The sequence below is a fragment of the Strix aluco genome, chromosome 2, assembly GCF_031877795.1.
Source record: "Strix aluco isolate bStrAlu1 chromosome 2, bStrAlu1.hap1, whole genome shotgun sequence".
NCBI lineage: Eukaryota > Metazoa > Chordata > Aves > Strigiformes > Strigidae > Strix > Strix aluco.
The window spans coordinates 4,772,268-4,791,274 of record NC_133932.1 but is presented as its reverse complement, the minus strand read 5'-3'; the positions used below and the strand labels follow the sequence as shown (position 1 = coordinate 4,791,274).

Here is a 19,007-nt window from a genome sequence, read left to right as displayed (position 1 = left end):
CCTCAATCCCAGCACATCTCAGGTCCTGCCTAGTGGTTCTCAAGGCAGCAAAAAAAGCAGATTTTCTAGTGCAGAAAGGAAACCACTTTTCTTTTTTTTAAATGTTGGGTTCTTCTTTTTCTTTTTGTTGTCCCTCATGAAAAGCAAAATCCTGATGTGTCTTATTGCGCCCCCTTTGCAGATCTGCTCTGCTTTGGTGCATAGTTTTCTCCCCTGGAGCTGGACACAGCTAAGGCTGGTGGGAATGCGGGCAAGGAAGAGAGTGGACTCCAGCTGGGACGAAATAACTGCTATTTATGTAGCATCCACTGAAGCCTGATCTTCACAGTTCACGTGATCAGCGGGTCCCTTTACGCTGTGTCTGTGGCAATCCACCGAGTGGGCACACGTGCCAAGCAGCCGTGCAAGTGGTCCAACTAGAGATCAACAGAGCACCAAATCCCACACCGAGCAGCGTCTGCCTGGCTCACATCTACAAGCACTAAAGGGGAAAGAGGCCTCTGGGAGGTCTGGGAGGTCTTGACTGGCTCAATCTGATCCTCAACAAGGACAAATTGCCAGGAGGAAGAGACAGAAATATTCTCCCTACTGTGTCTAAGAACAGAACATCCTCAGGGGAGCAATTTTATCTCTTTTCTTTCTCAGAGCTGGCTTATATAGATCATGTCTGTCAAGGTTCTGAAGCTCAGCAGCCTTGATAGTAAGGACCTCCAAAACACCGTAGCCATCAGCAGAGATCTCAATTTAAAAATTTAAGGCGGAGAATCTAAAGATTTTGTCTGACTGCCCAGTCAAGCAATTCACCTTGCAGGTGTCTCCTGGAGTGGATGCCACCTGCCCGCTCGGCAGGTCAGAGCAGCTGCCCCACGTGGCAGACGGTGGTACAGAGGGGATTGTGGTCAAATTTGCTGCTAATGCAAGTGGGAAGCTCCTTCAAAATCTACAGATGGCCTAGCTGACACTCTGGCTGGAAAGCACCAGAGAGGATGGCTCTAGATAAAGGGTGCAAGTCCTGCTGGTGAATGAATGGCAGTGCCTTGATCTCTGAGACTGGTCGCTTCCCCTTTCCCACAACAAATGACTTACAGGGAGTTGTTCCCATGAGTGACTGTTCTATAACTCCCTGAAAGGAGGGTGCAGAGAGGGGGGATGAGTCTCTTGAACCAAGGAACAAGCGCCAGGACAAGAGGGAATGGCCTCAAGCTGCGCCAGGGCAGGGTCAGACTGGCTCTTAGGAAGGATTTCTTTGCAGAAGGGGTTGTTGGGCGTTGGAATGGGCTGCCCAGGGCAGGGGGGGAGTCCCCATCCCTGGAGGGGTTGAAGAGTCGGGTTGACCCAGCGCTGAGGGATCTGGTGGAGTTGGGAACGGTCAGTGTGAGGTTCATGGTTGGACTGGAGGATCTTCAAGGGCTTTTCCAACCGAGATGATTCTGTGATTCTATGAATCCATAGCAGGTGTGTGGCATTTCTCATGGAAGATGTCTGAGTGGTTGGCCAGGGAGGGAGTGTGAGAACAAAAGCGCCGATACATAAATGGCACATTTATGAAAACATCACATCCCCACTCTGCATCTGTAGTGGAGCAGTTAACCCCTCCTCTCACAAATAGGCAAGGCAGGTCTAATCCATCTGAGTTTTTATAAGCCTGCTCATCCTTTACAAAGTAAGTGGTAACTCCAAACCAGTTAACTGGATTCTGAGTCCTTATGAGCTGAGTTTGGGCAACCATAGCTTTAGCCTACTGCAGACCCAGCATGGATGGGATGTAAAATGAGCCTGTTATGCTAGTGGATTTCACAGAAGCACAGGTTAAAAGAGGGGCTGCTGCCTAAGCATAGGTGTCTGGCATCATTTTAGGTTTAATAGGATATCTGAGACACTAATGAAAAGATATTGTACAGAGTTTGTGGCCTACAGGAGGGCCAGGTAGGCTACCCCAGGGTCCCTATGGTGGCCCAGGAGTCTGTGTTTAGGCAACTGACTCCTGTCCCTCCCATCTGCTGCTGGGTGTGCAGGTGCTGGGACTGCTTTGTGCTCTTTGTACAGCTGTCACTCAGAGATGATGAGGTGATGTGGAAATCCTGTATGCAGCTACTAGTAATGCACACAGCAGATCAGTGCAGAAGCTGAACTACTCATGACTGCCTGTACAAAAGCTGTCAGTTTTATTTCCACTGGTAGAGCTGAGCTGAGGTGTATATTGGGATCAGGGCTGAAAGCAGCCCTGGAATATCTTCCAAAGTAGGAGTAAATCATTCAGCATCCTGCATCCTGCCACAGATATGAGTCATTCCAGAAGGAACTGGGTACTCCCAAATTGGACACCTTTATTCTTTTCAGACTTCTGGGCTAGGTATCTGCCAAGGGCAGGCATTGGCATCAGAGGGCACGGCAGCTGGCAGAGGAGGTCATAGCTCCTCTGCAGCCTGTTCTTCATCAGTCTCCACTTCTAAGAACATATCACTGATCTCTGATACATTCCTGACCTCACCTGTGGTGGTTGCCATAATCCCCCCTCCTGCTGCTGACCCTGGCTGGCACTGTGGACCACAAAGGCACTCCTAGTGCCTTCACTATTTCTCCCTAGCAGCAGATATATTCCTAGCTCCGGTAACGTCGGTACCAAGCCCCTCAAACTCTGTGGGAGCCTGTGTAGGTTGCGTTTTGCAGGTTCCTGTTTTGAGGTGGTCTCAGTGTTCCACCAGCCTTTCCCTGCTGCACCCACACCATGGTTCTTCATGCAGGATAAAAGCTGAAGGTGGATGCATGGAGCACTGCAGAAGTGTCAGGGCTGCTGGGGGAAAAGCTCATCTGTAGGAGTGTGATCTCTTTCCACACACTGTAGGACAACTCCCACGCTAAAGAGAGTTTGGAGCTAGCAGCAATAGGGGTGCAAGGAATTTCGCTTGTCATTATTACTGAGTGAAGCCATGGGATTCTTCTGCCTCTTTTCTCTCTGTCTGTATGCAGGCACTGTATGTGGACTGCAAGGAGGCTTGAATGAGTATGAAATGCAGACCGTAAGTGAGTAAAGATGAGGATCTACTTCTTGTGCAAAGGGTGGCATGGTAAGGGAGCTAGTGAGACAATCATATATGCAGTCTTTGAGGAAATAATAGCATAAGTAAGGAAACAGGTACAGCTTATTTGCCTTGCCAAAACCAATAAAGACAAGGGTACTCACACCCTGGAGCTGGCTCTCTGCTTACACCTCTACTCTGGGGTCTGTAAATCCACGCTTGCCTTCGTTAACCAGAGTGGGCCTCTCAGTTCTTGTGTGCCAGACCAATACCTAGAGGGAATCACAAAGAGTTCAGGGGCTCTGGATGCCGTGGAAATGCCGAAAGCAGCGTATCCATCAGGTGGGATCCTCAGCAACCCAGGGCTCAAAGCTGTTTGAAGCGTGTGATTGAAAGGGGTTGAACCTGGGAGACACTTTGCAGGCACCATGAAACAGTGACAAGGAGGAGTGATCATTCTGGACTGAAACCTCAGACTCAACCCTCTGCCAATCCTCCTGGGTTTTGGAGAAGCAATATGGGCACAAATTGTACAACCGAGGCTCTTTATTAACACTGAGTGCACAGCACGAACTGTTCCTCAGTGCTCTCTGAGCTTTGTATCTGTGAAGAATCTGGCAGGATCTGCCCGTCTGTCCCAGCATGGTTTGGCACAGATATGTGCCAGCACAGGGAGGGCACAGCGGAAGATGGAGGAACATGGCAGGAGGCTGCAAAAGCAGCCAGGACCCAGCAAGGAGAATGTATCTTCAGGGTCTCTTGTCCTACTCACCTTTGTGCAGTTGGCTGCTTTGGGCTCCAGCCCATCCATAGTCACTAGATCCTTCAGCAGACTGGTTTCCTGGTAGCCTCCTTTAACTCCCTCCAGCTTGAAACTGGCCTGAGGCTTCTCCAAAATCAGCTTGATGCTGATCGCAAATCCAGCCATGTCAATAGCAAAGGGCCGGTTAGGGTCAAAGACGGTTTTCCAGCCCACCACCTTCCCTGCTGGGCTCACTTTTGGGGATTCATATCGCAGCCCTCCAACGAAAGCCACTGGCCAGACTGACACCCTCCTCGTGTAGCGCATCTGCGTGCCAGAAGGAAACAGTGCTGTGAGAATTCAACCCTACGATGTTTGTCCCAACCCATTGGCGTACCATCCTCTGCCTTCGCTGGCACCTCTCCTCCCCCCTTGGCTTCCCACACAATCACACAGCTCCAGGCAGCACAAGCTCTTGTTAACCTGTGCTACCGCTTGAAGAGTTGCAGCTTGCAAAGCCACAAGGCTGTGTTAGCACGTGCTTCTCTGAACACCAAACCCACTGCTTTTCCGTGCCCACGTTCGGTCCCTCAGAAGGAAAATCTTTGGTTTTCTGATCTCATTTGAACTTTCATCATTTTTTGTAAAATTTTTATCATTTCCATAAATGCCAAATGCAACTTCTACTGAGCCTCTACGTCCATATTATCAACTCCACTCATTAGAACTTCACCCTCATGCAAGTAATCTCCCTCCCTGACTGATGCATCTTTGTCCTCATTTATTGCAAATTCCCCCCAGCTTTGTTCTTCCATCCACGGCTACAGCCTAGAAGAGTGTCAGAAATTGTCAGAAATTGTCAGAATTGTCAGAATTGTCAGAAAGGACCTGCAAAGCAGTAACAAAGGATGAGCCAAAAGAGATCTAAAAAATTCTGAAAACTGGAAATGTGTTCTGATGCATAACTCTGTATTTCAAGTGGTGTAGTACAGTTTGGTTTAAATTGGTGACAAGCGAGTTTACTGAATTTTTGCAAGTTTACAATAGACTTGGCATCTCACAAAAGCCAGGTTTCCAGCAGAAGTCTGGGCAAGCTTCTGTGATCCCAGGGGCACAGGCCTGCTGTGGTGGCTGGAACTCAGGAGTACAGAAGGGCAGCCAAGGAGAAAAGGTGGATTAGAAAGTCAGTCAACTTTTCCAACATCTCCTACCCGTCACACCCCTACAGCAGTGCGGATTTGTGCTTTGCCAGAAGTTTGGTTTTGGTGCTTATTTAAATCAGGTCAGTTCTCCCTGAGGAGAGGTATAAATTCTGGAGTATATATCCTCTGGTCCCTGGCACAAGGGGCTCTAGCTGGTGCAACGGTGTGTGTGTGGCTGCAGCCTGTATCATGGCAGATGTGCTCTTTGCTCTTTCAGCTCTTTAGAGCATGGCTACCGGGTTTGCATAACTATTGCTTTGCATCTGCCCTATACCCAGCTCCCGCTGAGTGCAGGGCGGGTGAGGAGAGCTTGAGGCAGCATGCCAGAGCCCTTGTCTCCCAGTTGATGCTAAAAGTCCACATGGTAGCTCTGTCTTAGAGGTCTCTGCAAGTGCACCTGGCCTTAAGAGGCTTTGCAGCTGTATCCTGCTTTTCTGTCCCAGGTAATTTTACAGCTCTTACCTCTTCAAAGAGCTCCAGGCTGTAGGTATTATCATCATCGGCAAAATACACTACGCCTTCCGGGGGTGCAGTGTTGCTGAAGCTGTCCCTTAGCCAGTGCAGCCCCAGGTTCCTCTGCAGTGTCCCCCTCGGGGTGTGGGATGGGATCCAGGACAGCCCCAGCTTCAGACTTTTGGGCGTCTCCACGTTGAGGTGGGTGAAGTTGAGCCCTGCCTTCTCCAGCAGGTTGGATACCAGGTTGGTCCTGCGGGGCGAGTCCTCCACCACCACCCAGTGCAGGTTCTGTACGTGTAGGAAGGTGTTGGCCAGACGGGTCAGCTCAGCTTTTTGCACCGGCCGGGTGTAGGTAGGGGTGATGACAAAGATGGTCGGCAGAGTGTCTGACCATGGGGGAGGCCTGGAGTACACATAATTCTGGATGATTTTAGGTGTTGCCCCTATGCTTTGCTGCTGCCGAATGCATGATGGGAGACCTTCTTCTCTCAGTGCAGATGTACCATTGAGGAGAGCTTTAGAGGTCACGTTCTCATCTGTCTCTTCTGGGACAAAAGGAAGGAAGAAAGGAAGGGAGAAGAAGAAAGATGTTAGAGAACCAATCACTGCCGGGCTGTCTCCTCTCCAGGGAGTACTGGGGACACATCTGTCTGGAGTCAGTGCTCAGCACATCAGCATCCTCTCCCCAGAGCCAGCCTAAGGTGATGCTTAATGTGCAAAGGCCATGTGCCTGCTGTAGGCAGACCCTGAGAGGGCCTTCGGGCAAGTTTGTCTTTGTTTAACCCATCCCGCAAGAGAGCATCTCCTACCGAGGGTTCACACAGCAATCATCACAACCACCAGCACGCTGACAGCAGAACTCTTGCACTTACTTCTCAGCAGGCTGAGGTAGTGGGTGGTTGGGTACTGGTGCCACAAGGTTAGGAGAAGAGCCCATGGCAAGGCAATCAGGAGCGTGGTAAGAAGGTTACGTCTCCTCAGCATGCTGCAGAGAGCTTCCAGTGCCGAGGCATCTCTCTACCTTTCAGAGCAGAAAAAAGAGTTAAGACCTCTGAAATATCAGTCATCACAAACATTAGAACAGTAAGTCTAGAGGCCAAACTAATAGACTGAGTTTGGCTCGCTTGGAGGGAGGCATGATAAATGTTGGGCCTCGATCCAGCAAAGCATTTGTCTAAGTATAAGTTTACAAGGAGCCCCATTAACGTTGCAGGTCCAAACCATTATCCAGCTGCCCTGGCCAATTCCTGTGTTATTGAACAGAAGCTTTTATCTATTTATGTTGTATAAAGAACCTCCTGCTGCCCCATGATGAACCCACTGTTCTTGATTTAGGGTTGTTCACGTTGCTGATTCTGAAGCCAGAGAGGACTCTTGCCCCTTCTCTGGGGCTGGTATTCATTCCTGAGCTTTGTGGTGACCATTTAATTTGCTTCAATTGTAGAATTTTTTAAAACTCTGTGCAAGATTTGTATTCCTGCATATGCAGGTGGACAAAACAGAAAATGTCAGGCATCCTCAAGACAGACAACATCTCTTTCATTCCTGCAGTTTTAATTCATCCTCCTTATGCAGATGCATTGAAGCAATCAGGGATGCAGGCTATCACCTACTAAGTTTTCCATGAAATCCCTGCCTCAGTCATTCCACAGTGCTGGTGATTCCTGCTGAAAGTTTAATTATTCTACACCCTTTTCTAATCCTGGCTTGCAGTGTTTGGCCACTGCGGTATTTAGTTTAAATTACAGACTTCAGAATACTTTGATTTCTTTCTTAGCATTTCTGTAATGTACATGATCATGACATCTGAGGAACTGCAACAGTTAACATTTGTTTTTGAAACTCCTTTTACAAGGTGAGAGGAACTAAAAAAAGAAAAAAAGAGAAATAAAGGACAAAAGTATCAGGAATAATCAACAACAGGGGTGGCTTATTTACAGATGGTCCAAGCTACAGTAGTCCTGTGCTTGGTTTTTCACAATTGTTGAGCACCTTCAGCTCCCACTAGTTAATATGATTAATGAGCAGTCAGTCTGCCTGGAAATCAGATCCTTGGCTTCCCAAGGTAGCCACGCCTTCAACAAAGTATCCAACATTAATGATCAGTTTGGAAAACACAGACTGAAGTATTTGGACATCTATTGTTCAGGGACATAACTCAGCCCTGTGTAAAGTCATAATGAGATGAGATCCCAGTCCTGGCTCACCTGTTTGAAAGCCCCTTAACAGCCCGTGTGCAGTTAAGTCATATAAGCATGACATCTCAGAGGTGACTCCTGGAAGCCCAACATCAAATGGTCTTGCCTAGTGCATGTGCTGCCTTCTGTACGGCTCTGGCACAGTCACGAACATTTTCCTCCAACTTCCAGCTCCTGCTTTGGTCCCCCTCTGGGTATGAAATCTCCTGATACCGTTACTACACACCAGCAGCAGAAGCAGTGCCCCAGAAAGTGGGATCCACTTCTGCTGCTGCGGAACAGCAGCCCACGGGAACACTGAAGGGTACAGAGCAAAGTTACTTGTTACCATTTGAGGACTTTCTGCTATCCCTCCAAGCAGGCTACCTGATGTTTGATAGCTGGATTTTATTCCCTTCTCCTGCCTGGTAACATCTGTAATCTGTTTCCTCTGGGATTACCTTTCCGATGCCAAGTACTTCTCCTGGTGGACTTCCTTGCTACCACAGCAATGCTCATTAGGAAGCTAAAGGGAGCATAAAACTTTCATTAGCCTCCTGCAGAGAGATTTCTGTTGGGAAACTATAGTCACATGCCCTAGGAACCCAAGAGCTGCTGAACGGCACCGCCCCACCAGGTCCTCTTGCTCTTCTCTCGCTGAAGGCAGTTTGAGGGAAGAGAGCGATGGCATCACACTGATACAAAGGACAGAAAGGAGGTTCAAATTGGTTGGCTCCAAATTCCCGCTCTGCCAGGGATTTCCTAGGTGTACTGAAGGCCAGTTGTTGAAAACCAAGGTCCTCAAAGGGATACAGGCACATTTTGTTCAAAGGATTTGGGCCAGGCAACTCCTTATCTGTCCAAAAGGGAAGGATTGCCTTGCTTCAGCTTTAGAGAATTGTGTGAGAAGAAACATGACGACTGGTCCAAAAGGGCTCTACTTTGCAGTGGCAGCAGCCACATGGTAGATATCAGGGGATGCTATTCTAAATTCATCCTCTGGGACCTTCTTAGGACCTGTCTTTATTTTTTTCCTTGACATTTTACCTTGGTATCCTGAAAAAAAACAAAGATTATGTGACCGCAGGGTTCATCAGTGCCCTACTGCCAATAACTATCAAACCCATTTCGGCCAAATCTGACAGAAAAATAACAAGTCTCAGCAAGTCTTCTGGCAGGCAAGTAGATACTCACAAGCCCTATTAAGGAAATTGCTGCAGCATGAGCTCATTGCTTGTTAGACACCAACGGTACCACGCTGGAGCAATCCCTCAATGGAACCTATCTCCACTGCTCCCCAAACCAACCGTTCATGGTGATAATCTCTAATGGTTCTTACCTCCTCACTCAGGAAATGCCATGGTGCCCGTTCCTCTACTTTCAAGCTATGGAAAACTGGTGAAGAAGTGGGCCAAGGAACCTGTGTGGCCAGGGGCACGTGGGAGTGTTTTGGTGGTGCCAGCAGGAGCCTTGAGCAGCAAACATGCTGGCTCTGCATAACTTCATTGCATTCTGATGGCTGGGTCAAGGGCAGATACAAGAGTTTCCTTCAAGTTTTAGCGCCGAAGGCATGGGAGTTTGGTAAGCTACAGATCTAGGCTGGACACAGGGCAGGATGGTGTTACCCACACCAGGGGCTGCTTTCCCTCTGGGAAATCCCTTCCCTTACCAGAACAGAGCAAAGCTTCCCATCACTCGGGGCCATGAGAACAGACAGAGCCACCAAATAAATCCAAGGAGGGCTCTGCACTGCCTTGTAATGGCAGCAGACATCTAGGCCCACCCGGGCCTGGCTTGGGGTCATCACAGCTCCTTGCTTCCTCTCTATGACAGTCAGAGAGGGACCTGGGGGTGTTGATTGACAGCCGGCTGAACAGGAGCCAGCAGTGTGCCCAGGTGGCCAAGAAGGCCAATGGCATCCGGGCTTGTATCAGCAATAGCGTGGCCAGCAGGGACAGGGAAGGGATCTTACCCCTGGACTTGGCACTGGTGAGGCCGCACCTCGATGACTGGGTTCAGTTTTGGGCCCCTCACTCCAAAAAGGCCATTGAATGACTTGAGCGTGTCCAGAGAAGGGCAACGGAGCTGGTGCAGGGTCTGGAGCACAGGTCTGATGGGGAGTGGCTGAGGGAACTGGGGGGGTTTAGTCTGGAGAAGAGGAGGCTGAGGGGAGACCTCATGGCCCTCTACAACTCCCTGAAAGGAGGGTGCAGAGAGGGGGGATGAGTCTCTTGAACCAAGGAACAAGCGCCAGGACAAGAGGGAATGGCCTCAAGCTGCGCCAGGGCAGGGTCAGACTGGCTCTTAGGAAGTATTTCTTTGCAGAAGGGGTTGTTGGGCGTTGGAATGGGCTGCCCAGGGCAGGGGGGGAGTCCCCATCCCTGGAGGGGTTGAAGAGTCGGGTTGACCCAGCGCTGAGGGATCTGGTGGAGTTGAGAACGGTCAGTGTGAGGTTAATGGTTGGACTGGAGGAGCTTCAAGGTCTTTTCCAACCAAGATGATTCTGTGATTCTGTATGCTTGCAATTACACATGGCCCTGCACTAAAGTCAGGCAGCCAGTGCTTTTCCCCTTTAATAAAAGGACTTAATTATACAGGTACAGTTTCTATGCAGCAGGCCTGCCAGTGCTGCAAACTCAGGTCGCTTGTGGAGGGAAGGAGAGGAGGAGGCGGCGGTGGCAGCTGTGTTACCAAGAGAGCACCAGGGGAGAGTGCATCAGAGTTAGAAGAGCTTTAAAAAATTCCCTTTCTAGTTCTTTCTCCTCCTCCTCACAGCCAGACCTGTTCATACTTCCCCACACTGCAAACAAGGGGAGATGCTGTTTGTGCGTGCAACTCCCCTGGTGCTCCTTGCTCATTTATTTCTACATGCACCTTCCCTCTATTGCTTTTCCAAAGCATGCCATGCTGAAGAAGTTAAACCCCGCATAAAGCACCAGGCCGCTTGTGAACCTCACAGAGGAGCTGACTTTAACCCCGTTTTCAGAAAATCTGTCTTGCAAGACTTTATTTTCTCTTTAAAACGTTCCCTTCTTTCCCCCAGTGCCACCCCCTGCATCCATCATGCTTGTGCTCTTCTCTGTTCCTTTACATTTGTCACCTGCCTTTTCTTAGTCCTTATGAGTCTCTCTTCTTCCCTGTTCCCAGGACTAGAGAAATCCCCTGGCCTACTAATAATTTTAGCCTTTGTCTTCTCTCCTTCCCCTCACAAAGACCCTTTGCATTTTCTTAATGTTCACCCCGCATGGAATATTTCCCACAAAGTGGTCCATTAAAGCATCAGCCCATCCTTTTGAAAACACAGCATCAAAACCCCAGTCACATGTCAATGCCTCTGGGTAGCCTGCCGATGGCCCCAGTGGGGCTTACAGAGGTTTGCTGCACATATTTTTACCTACTTTTTATAATTAAAAACAAAGTCCCCTAAGTGGCTCAGATTAATTGCATGCCTGGCTGGCAGGCATTACTCTGTGTATTCTTGGCACAACCAGCTACCTTCCTTTTTCCTTTAAACCCATTCAGAGTAGATCTTATTAAATGAGATTCAAGATCAGAAGAAAATTTTGTGATCATCTGAACCCATCTCCAGCGATCATCCCGTAATTCCTGGGTTTAAACTGTAGAGGGCAGGGACTGTCTCTTAATGTGCTTGTACAGTCCTGCACTGATCCCAACAGGAGCCTTTGGATGCGATTGCAATACAAATATTATTGATTGTACTCTCTTGCTGGCTCTTCTCCTCCCTTGCTATTTCTCCTGTCCTGCCTATTCCCCTTTCTCTTCCCTGTTCTTTTTTTCCTAGTGTCCCCTGCAGCCCTTGCTTGTGTTACACACCCTTAACAACATTAGCTGGATGTTTGATGGATGCCTTCAATATGCTGCCTGTAGCCTTCTTGAGCTGTTTTCCAATTACACATCCCTCTTCTTAATTTCATCCATCAATCTTCTGTTCTCCATTAAAAAATAAACAAACACACACACAGAGCTCAAAGCTGAGTATGATAGGGACAAAATGTTTCTTGTACTACTCTTGCTTCACACTGCTTTGTCAGACTTCTCAATTACCGGGACACAACACCATCCATTTAAGCTCATGTGCTGATGCAGGGGGCATTAATCTGAAAAGATTCAGAAGAAGAGAACGAGAGCAGCACACTGGGGAAAGAGCCCAGCCCCAGCCTGGGTGCGTCAGACTGATGCCGAAGAGAAGCAAGATTGGGCTGAGGCTCAGAGCATCACATGTGACCGATCCCTTCGTCGGCTGTTGACTAATTACCAACAGGGTACAGTTTGTTACAGGCAGGGCAGCTCAGATGTTGGAGGAGGGATAAGGATTCTCAGGCTGGAGGACAACCCAGGCAGCCTCACTGCTCAGATGCAACTTTAAGAGGTCACAGAGATGACTTTCTCCCTGAGTAGTTTGAAAGGATGTGTTGGGTGAATGGTGAAGAAGTGTGAAAGTTAGGGAGAGGGCCGGCTGACTGAGGGTTATAAGGCTGACATGTGAGTTCGGGTGCCTGCGATTTTCCTATAGCCCTGTCAAAAAGTTGCTCAATTTGCATCCCCTTTGATAACTCAGAAACGGTTAGGATCACACGGGCTTTGGTAGTTCTGTTCTGAGGTTTCAGTTCTGCCTTCCACCTGCCTGATTCAGCATGAGAACCACACCTTTTGAAAAGTTTGCTCTGCCAGAAAGATGATTTTCCAACCTCTGGTTCAGGGCAGCCAGCCTGTCTGAGCCAGGCTTACAGGACCCTGAATGTTGGACCAATCCCAGCCCCAGGACTGTACGTCTGTAGTCTGAGACACAGACTTTAAAGATCATTATCTTCCCAGAGGGACAAATTTTACAGTTCAAACTGTCCCCTGGGAACATCCTGCCATCCAGTGTAGAGATTTTCTAGGCAAGCACCCAAAGCAAACTAGTCTCAGCTAATGGAGCCAAGAGCTTCAAGAAACAACCCCTAATCTTGGTTTGTACCAAGTTTGCAAGCCTACCGTTCTGTGCATACCCTGGGAGGACAGAGGCATGGAGAGGGGAGGAGAGAGGGGTGTGAGGGGCAGAACTGGAGCAGGGCTGCCCTCAGGTGCAGATGACTCTTAATTTCACACACCAAAACTGTCAGTGGGGTTTTGGGTTTGTTTCGCCTGCGTTTTGCTGCCTCTCCCCATGAGCCCCTAGCCACCTTGAGAAAGTCCATGCAGATTTCATGAGTTCCCTGACGCCCGGTGTGGGAGATGCGATGCTGAAGGCAGAGCAGGGAGCTTTCAATTATTGATGAGAGCGACCTCTCTTTAAACAAGGAATGCATAATTCATGGCAGCGCCGGTATTTGTGGTGATCAGCAAGGGCTCTGTCTGTGCTTTGCTGAAACCCACAGGAAGCTGCTGTCCCCTCTCCCCCCATTCCCTCGGGCCCATCTGAGCCTTCAGCCAAAACTTCAATACTGTTTAAAATTGAGACACGCCAAGATGCTGCAGTGCTTCCCCTCACTGGGCAGTCTCCTGCCTGTTCAAGATGTGCACAATAAAGTGGGAGGACAGATTCAAGGAACCACAGAAGTGGGTGGAATGGGTTATTGCTCGGGGATGAGCAGGGGTGATTACTGTGCAAACACAGCCACAACAGGACATTTCTCAGCAGCAGGACTCCTCCAACCCTGAGACAGGTCTGCAGGAATGGCATCGATGTAGGACAGAAAGGACAGGCTAGATCTAAAGGACAGAGCCTGAGGGTTCACATCCAGCTGTATTTCTTGTGGAGGTGGGAAACAGAAGGGGAGAAGGGAGATTTGGTTTTCTGCTCAATAAGTAGCAATCTCTCCCCTAAACTCTGCCGGGACTTGGTGGCTGAAAAGCAAAGGAAAAAAAAAAAAAAAAAAGGAAGAGTATTTTTTTCTAGGAAGGGCAGTTCTAATGATGGAACATGGAAGGGAAAGGCTCTTTCCTAAACACACAACTGGGATCTTGACCTCCTAATAGCACAGGCAATGCAGGTCACTGTGGTCCTGTCTGAAGGTGGAAGGGTGCTCTTCTGCTGCGGGTTTTAATTGTCCCTCTGCCACAGACCTTGTGAATGGCTCGGGGCAAGCGACGCCTGCCATCTGAATGAGGTGAGCACTTCCCTACTGCTCGTGGGGACAGAGGGCAAGGAAAAATTAACTGAGCCCCCTGGAGAGACAAAAACCAGAGAACTACAAATAATAAAACAATACGGGGAAGGATGGTCAGGTCTTTCCCCAGGGCAGGAAGGGCAGAGCTACCAGCAGCTGTGGGGTTTCAAGGCTCAGCCCCATCTACACTCTGTCACTTGGTGCGCGGGCTCCTGCGGGGACAACTTCCCCGGGAAGTGAGTCACTCGCAGTGAAATAGCCGCCCTTCCCAAGCCCCCGCGCTTCTTCCTCAGACGTAAAGAAAGGCTTCATCCTCTCCCTGCCAGCTCTGATCCCTTCACCATATGAGACTGCAGTTACTTCAGCCCAGAAACCAGGCTCACCCGCGGGGAACACGCCGTGCACACCCCTGTCCCTCCACCACTTGTGTGAACCCAAGTCAAGCATCTTCCTCTGACCTTGGTCTGTAAACGGCTCAGCACGATGCCTTGCCTGAGAGCATCCTTATCTCAGACGTGTGGCTTGTGTCTGAGCAGCACAGAGCAGGGGAGGGTGATACAAGGCTTTGTTTCCAAGTTAAAAAAAAAAAAAAAAAAGGCAAAAAAACCCCCTCAGAAAACAAAAAAGAAACATTGATGAAGCTAATTAGATCTGCTGGCTAGGTCCCGTGGGAGCCAATACTTTTGAGACAGTGCATGGCTTAGCCTGCCATCCTCAGGTAGATCAAGGGTATCCAGGCACTATCTGGGCTATCAGCAGGAACAGCCATAACCCAGTTTGGATATAGACTAGACCTTGAACTTGGCTGCAAAGCCCAGCTATGCAGGGAGCCTTCCGGAGCCTGCAAAAGGAGGTCTAAACCAGGCTATTTTTAATCAGCCCAGATCCAAACGTCCTTCACGATCGACCCGTGTGACCTGTCACTGCCTTCCCGTCCCCCTGAGCTGTGGTAAGAGTGCACTGTGACTCAGAGGGACGTGGCCCTTCGCCCCATCCCAATTTCCCTGTGCTGCAGAGCTGTAATCCAGGGGTGCCAGAAATACCCAGAGAAAGATTGGCAGCTCAGGACCAAACAGAAGCAGGAGGTGCCAGATGTCTCCTGAGAAAGCCAGCTCTCTCCTGAGAGACCTCTCTACTTGGAGTTATCCTCTCTTGAAAGGGAAGTCGGGGGCTTATTCAAATGTTGGCTTCTCTCCCCTGCTGCCAAGTTCTGGCAGAACCGAGGTCCTTTTTAGACACTGATGACTATTACAGAATAATCGTTCCAAACATATCAGAGTGAATCAGCCCAATATCTGCATTATCCAAAAAAAAAAAAAAAAAAGCAGCTTTGTTTTTTTCCGAGGGGGCAAAATAATTCTAAGGAAGCAAAACCAATACCGGATTGTTCCAAAGGATCTGTACATTTCATCCAGAGCTTTCCCTACTGAGTTAACAGCTGATGCCTGTTCAGCAGGAGTGGGAGCTGTCATTTTACAGGTTTCTTACAAAAGCAGAAAGGAAAAACCCATAGTATTTGCTTCCAGAACATTTTCAAAGACAGAGAGGAATTACTTTTTCAGAGAAAAAGGCATTAGGCATTATTTGACGGATAATTACATTTCACAGGTGCTTGTTTGGGGGGAAAAAAAAAAATACCACGCTGATCACAAGCTCCTTGTAAAGATATGGGGCCCAAAGGCCAATGTTGTTCCTCTGGTAGCAGCCGGGATGCAGAGACAGGCTTTGATCTTAGCTATGTGTCAATATGACATCAAATGCAGACCTCCAGAGGAACATACTATCACTAATGCACACTTTTGATTGATTTAGACAGCTTGTTTTCCTCCTACTTTCAAAGGCAATGTCGAAATGCTCTTCCCTGCTGGACTTCCCCGTTACTCCTAGGGAGGGCAAAAGAAACCGAAGGAGAAGCTGCTCTGGCTGAAATCACATTGCAAATGAGTGTAACAGCCAATATGCCATTTAAAACACAGCTGAAGATGTCTACTGTCTTTCCGAAACCTGTGGAAATATTGACATTTTAATGGTTAGACATGTGTGCTGGCACCCTGAAGAATCAGAGTCCAGACCCCTCATTGCATGGAAACAACAGTGGGCAGAGGATGTGTGCAGTGTATGGGCAACATTCCCCCAGAGTTTTTATTTGGGAATGCTGGCTGAACTATGTGATCAATAAAAACATCACGCAAACAGCAAATTTGGACAGAATGTTTCCGTGGGTGGCCACTCCATAGATTAACACGAAGCAGACACCGGCCAGCACCGATGAGTTGCCACCACATCACGCAGGCATCGGTTCCGTGAGAAGCGGAAAGAGGAGAAACACCACTTTGGTCTCCTTGATGGACATTTTTGCTGTTGCAGCTCTCCGAGCGGTGTGGAACACGCCCGCTCCGTAACTAGCTGAGATGGTCCAAAATGCTAATTCTGATTTCTTCCTCTGAATAAATCATCGGCACTCATTAGATTTGCCACTTGCTGTGCAGCATCCAAGTGTCATGCAGACCCTTTTAAAAACAAAGGTAGAATAGAGAAATAAAGTGGCACCTAGAGAATTGTCTTTTGCAACAGATATATGTTATGGTCTGCTGCTTGATTTGTACCTTAAATGCCACAGCTGATCTGTATAGCTCGGGCTCAATAAAAAGAAACACCGGAATGAAAATTAGAGAGTCAGAAGACTCTGTTTATTCTCATGCCCTCTGCATGTGAAATTAAAAGGGAGGGAGTGAAGGACAGAAGGGGCAGGAGGGCAGTGCCCAGTGTCCTCTTGAGGCTGTCCTGCTGTCTTTCCGTCCTAACAGGGAGGCTGTTGACTCCAGACCACAGGCAGGCCACATCCAAATTAGGTGCCAGGGCATCTGCGATCAAGAGACCCATATGGGATTCCCACCTTCTGGGAATGCCAGGGGAGCAGTCAGTGCAATAGTTGAAATACCTAACTTAGGCACTGGCAGCAGCTGCCAGAAGATAACCCTACATCATGACAGAAATAAGTTTTTCTCTGTAGAAAAAGTACGCAGTGGATGCATTGGGGTGAACAAACGGAGCTGAGGAGTGGCAAAAGCCAAATGCCCCTTTCTGACAACAATCAGATCCTACCAGAAAGAAAAGGTGTAGGTTTTGGTTTTTCTTTTTCCATGTCTTGCACTGTTAGAATGGATAAGGCTTTTCTGTTGGGAAGGCAAGGAAGGCTGTGAGGGAATTGAGGGCAGACAAACTCACAGCACAAGAAATAAACTCCGCTCTCTCTCTCTTAAGAGTGCGTAGGGCTTGCTCTAGGGCTTGCCTGTATAGGGATTGCTCTCTGCTGTGCTCCTTAATTGCACATTAAAGTAACCTGGGCTGAAAGTGGTCTTTGCACGTGGTGTCTATAAACCTTCTCTTGGGAGGGAGGTCAGCTTATGCTGTATTGTACTCGTGGGATTCTCTGTAAATTTGTGTGCTTCAGGCTGCTCAAGACCTGGATGCAATAAGGGGTTGATGGTAAGTTGTCTCCTCTGCTGTCCCTTGAGCTTGGAGCGTGATCTTTGCACAAATACCAGCAAGAAAATATTGGGAGATGCCTCTCCTTAGCTCTTACATCTCTGCACTCAGGACTGCTGGGGAGTGGTGTCTTTCCTCCCTCCCTTCCACATGCACGGGCTGCCAGTTGGCCTTGGACAGAATAACTGAGGAACAGATACTCCTGGTTGGAGGGGAAAGATGAACTAGGATTTTCCTGAACCCTTCTCTGAACTTTGAGAGCCCTTTGAGCTCACTTCAAAGGCAGGTCAGATTGGCCTGGAACATCGGGGCAGACAAAGAGCAGTCTCTCTTTGAAACAAGAAATGGGCTGCTGCTGTAAATCTTAGAGGTGGTTCTGAATCTCTCCTGATTCTGGGGGTGAATCTGGCTCTCTCCTTGTGTTGGGGATGGGGGCAGGAAAGCACCCTCTGGTTATTGAAAAGCTTTCTGTGCACTGGGTCAGTGCATAGCCTCCCCACAGACAGCGATGCTGGTAAAAGTAGTAGCTGCAGAACTAGAAACTGGATCTCTAGAAACTCAGGAATGCCTTAAAACAGGGGTCTGATTTGTCCTTGCCGGACAACGAACTCCTGCCCCCCAGAGCACACTTCTGGTTGCTTTTTGCAGTCTTTGTCCTCAACCAGATTCTGTACATTATGTGACTGGTGAACAGTCTTTTCTCTCTTTCTGCAGTAGTCTCCTTCTTCAACTTATTAACTCTCTCTGGATGCTGGCTATTATCCAAATTGGGCTAACCTTAGGATGATGTTACTAAGGTTGATCCTACCCACTTCCATCCCAAACCCCTGCAAGCATGCACACCCCCTGCATCTCTGGCTTGTGCCTGGCATGCTGATCTTCTGTCAACGGTTGTCTTGTGTATCCTCAGTGTGACAGACACCTTGGTGTTTCTGGGCCCCAGCAGGACAAGGCCAAAAGCAATTCTCTGGGAGGAGGTTTGTGGAGGTCAACAAGGCAGGTGAGTCATTTGCAGCTTCCCACATGCACATGTGAACTACTTCCATTCCTTACCAGCTCTGCAAAAAATACCCTCAAAGGGCCAGCAACAGTTCCTTGGCAGGGAAAACATCCTAAAACCTCTTGGGGAGGAAGAAAGAAGAAACTGGCTTCCTGGTTCTGCTGCTGTAACTCATTTTTAGGCCATTTGTGTTTGTCCTAATGGTCAGGCCAGGACCCATGTTGGGGTTAGGAGGGAAATACCCAGTATCAGATTTTATCTGTCGGGTAAGTGTGATGCAGAAGGGAGTAAAAAAGAGCAGAAATCATGCCTAGTGACTATTATGCACCAGCGTTTAACAGCTACAGGACTTGCTTTGACTTTCAGGGAGCTGCAATCCAAGCGTGGCTTGGCTTGCTGGACTGTGAACAAAACTTGCTGATGGAGCTTATCTACCGCTGAATGGGAGCAGGTGTTGACAGGAGAGCTGCAAGGGTCCTCTGCAGCACCTCCAGAAGAGGCTACTAGGCGAGATGAAGTGTGCAGAGCTTGTCTAGCAGGCTAATGTGACTGGGAGCCCATATGGGGAGACTGGTCATGATACGTGAACAGTACTGGATTTGTTCTCAAGAGGATGAGAAAAGAAGGGAGCACCATGCATGAAGGCTCTTGGTGGTGGTAAGAGCAAATTTTTAATTATCCTTTCTCAAAGAATCCTTTTAGATATATTCATCCACAAAAATCTTCTTAGCACAGAGGTCAGCAGCGATGACTGGTTCTTAGCAAAGTGCTTAGCAGTGTCCTGTGCCTCCCCTTGTAATGGAGCTGC

At 48.7% G+C, this 19,007-nt stretch overlaps 1 protein-coding gene across 3 annotated transcripts in view; it reads right to left on the bottom strand.

Moving 5' to 3' along the window:
• Positions 1–19,007, bottom strand: part of LOC141916244 (galactosylgalactosylxylosylprotein 3-beta-glucuronosyltransferase 1-like) — a 31,230-nt gene that overhangs the window by 4,168 nt on the left and 8,055 nt on the right. Inside the window, exons 2-5 of one of the 3 annotated variants that reach the window (XM_074808552.1) lie at positions 6,293–6,441; positions 5,427–5,965; positions 3,793–4,089; positions 3,185–3,292 (exon numbers count right to left, since the gene is read on the bottom strand). In XM_074808552.1, the coding sequence (XP_074664653.1) occupies positions 3,206–3,292; positions 3,793–4,089; positions 5,427–5,965; positions 6,293–6,404 (1,035 nt within the window). In that variant the 5' untranslated portion in view covers positions 6,405–6,441 and the 3' untranslated portion in view covers positions 3,185–3,205. The remainder of the gene's footprint in view (positions 1–3,184; positions 3,293–3,792; positions 4,090–5,426; positions 5,966–6,292; positions 6,442–19,007) is intronic. The other 2 variants (XM_074808571.1, XM_074808562.1) reach the window with 2 other exon arrangements.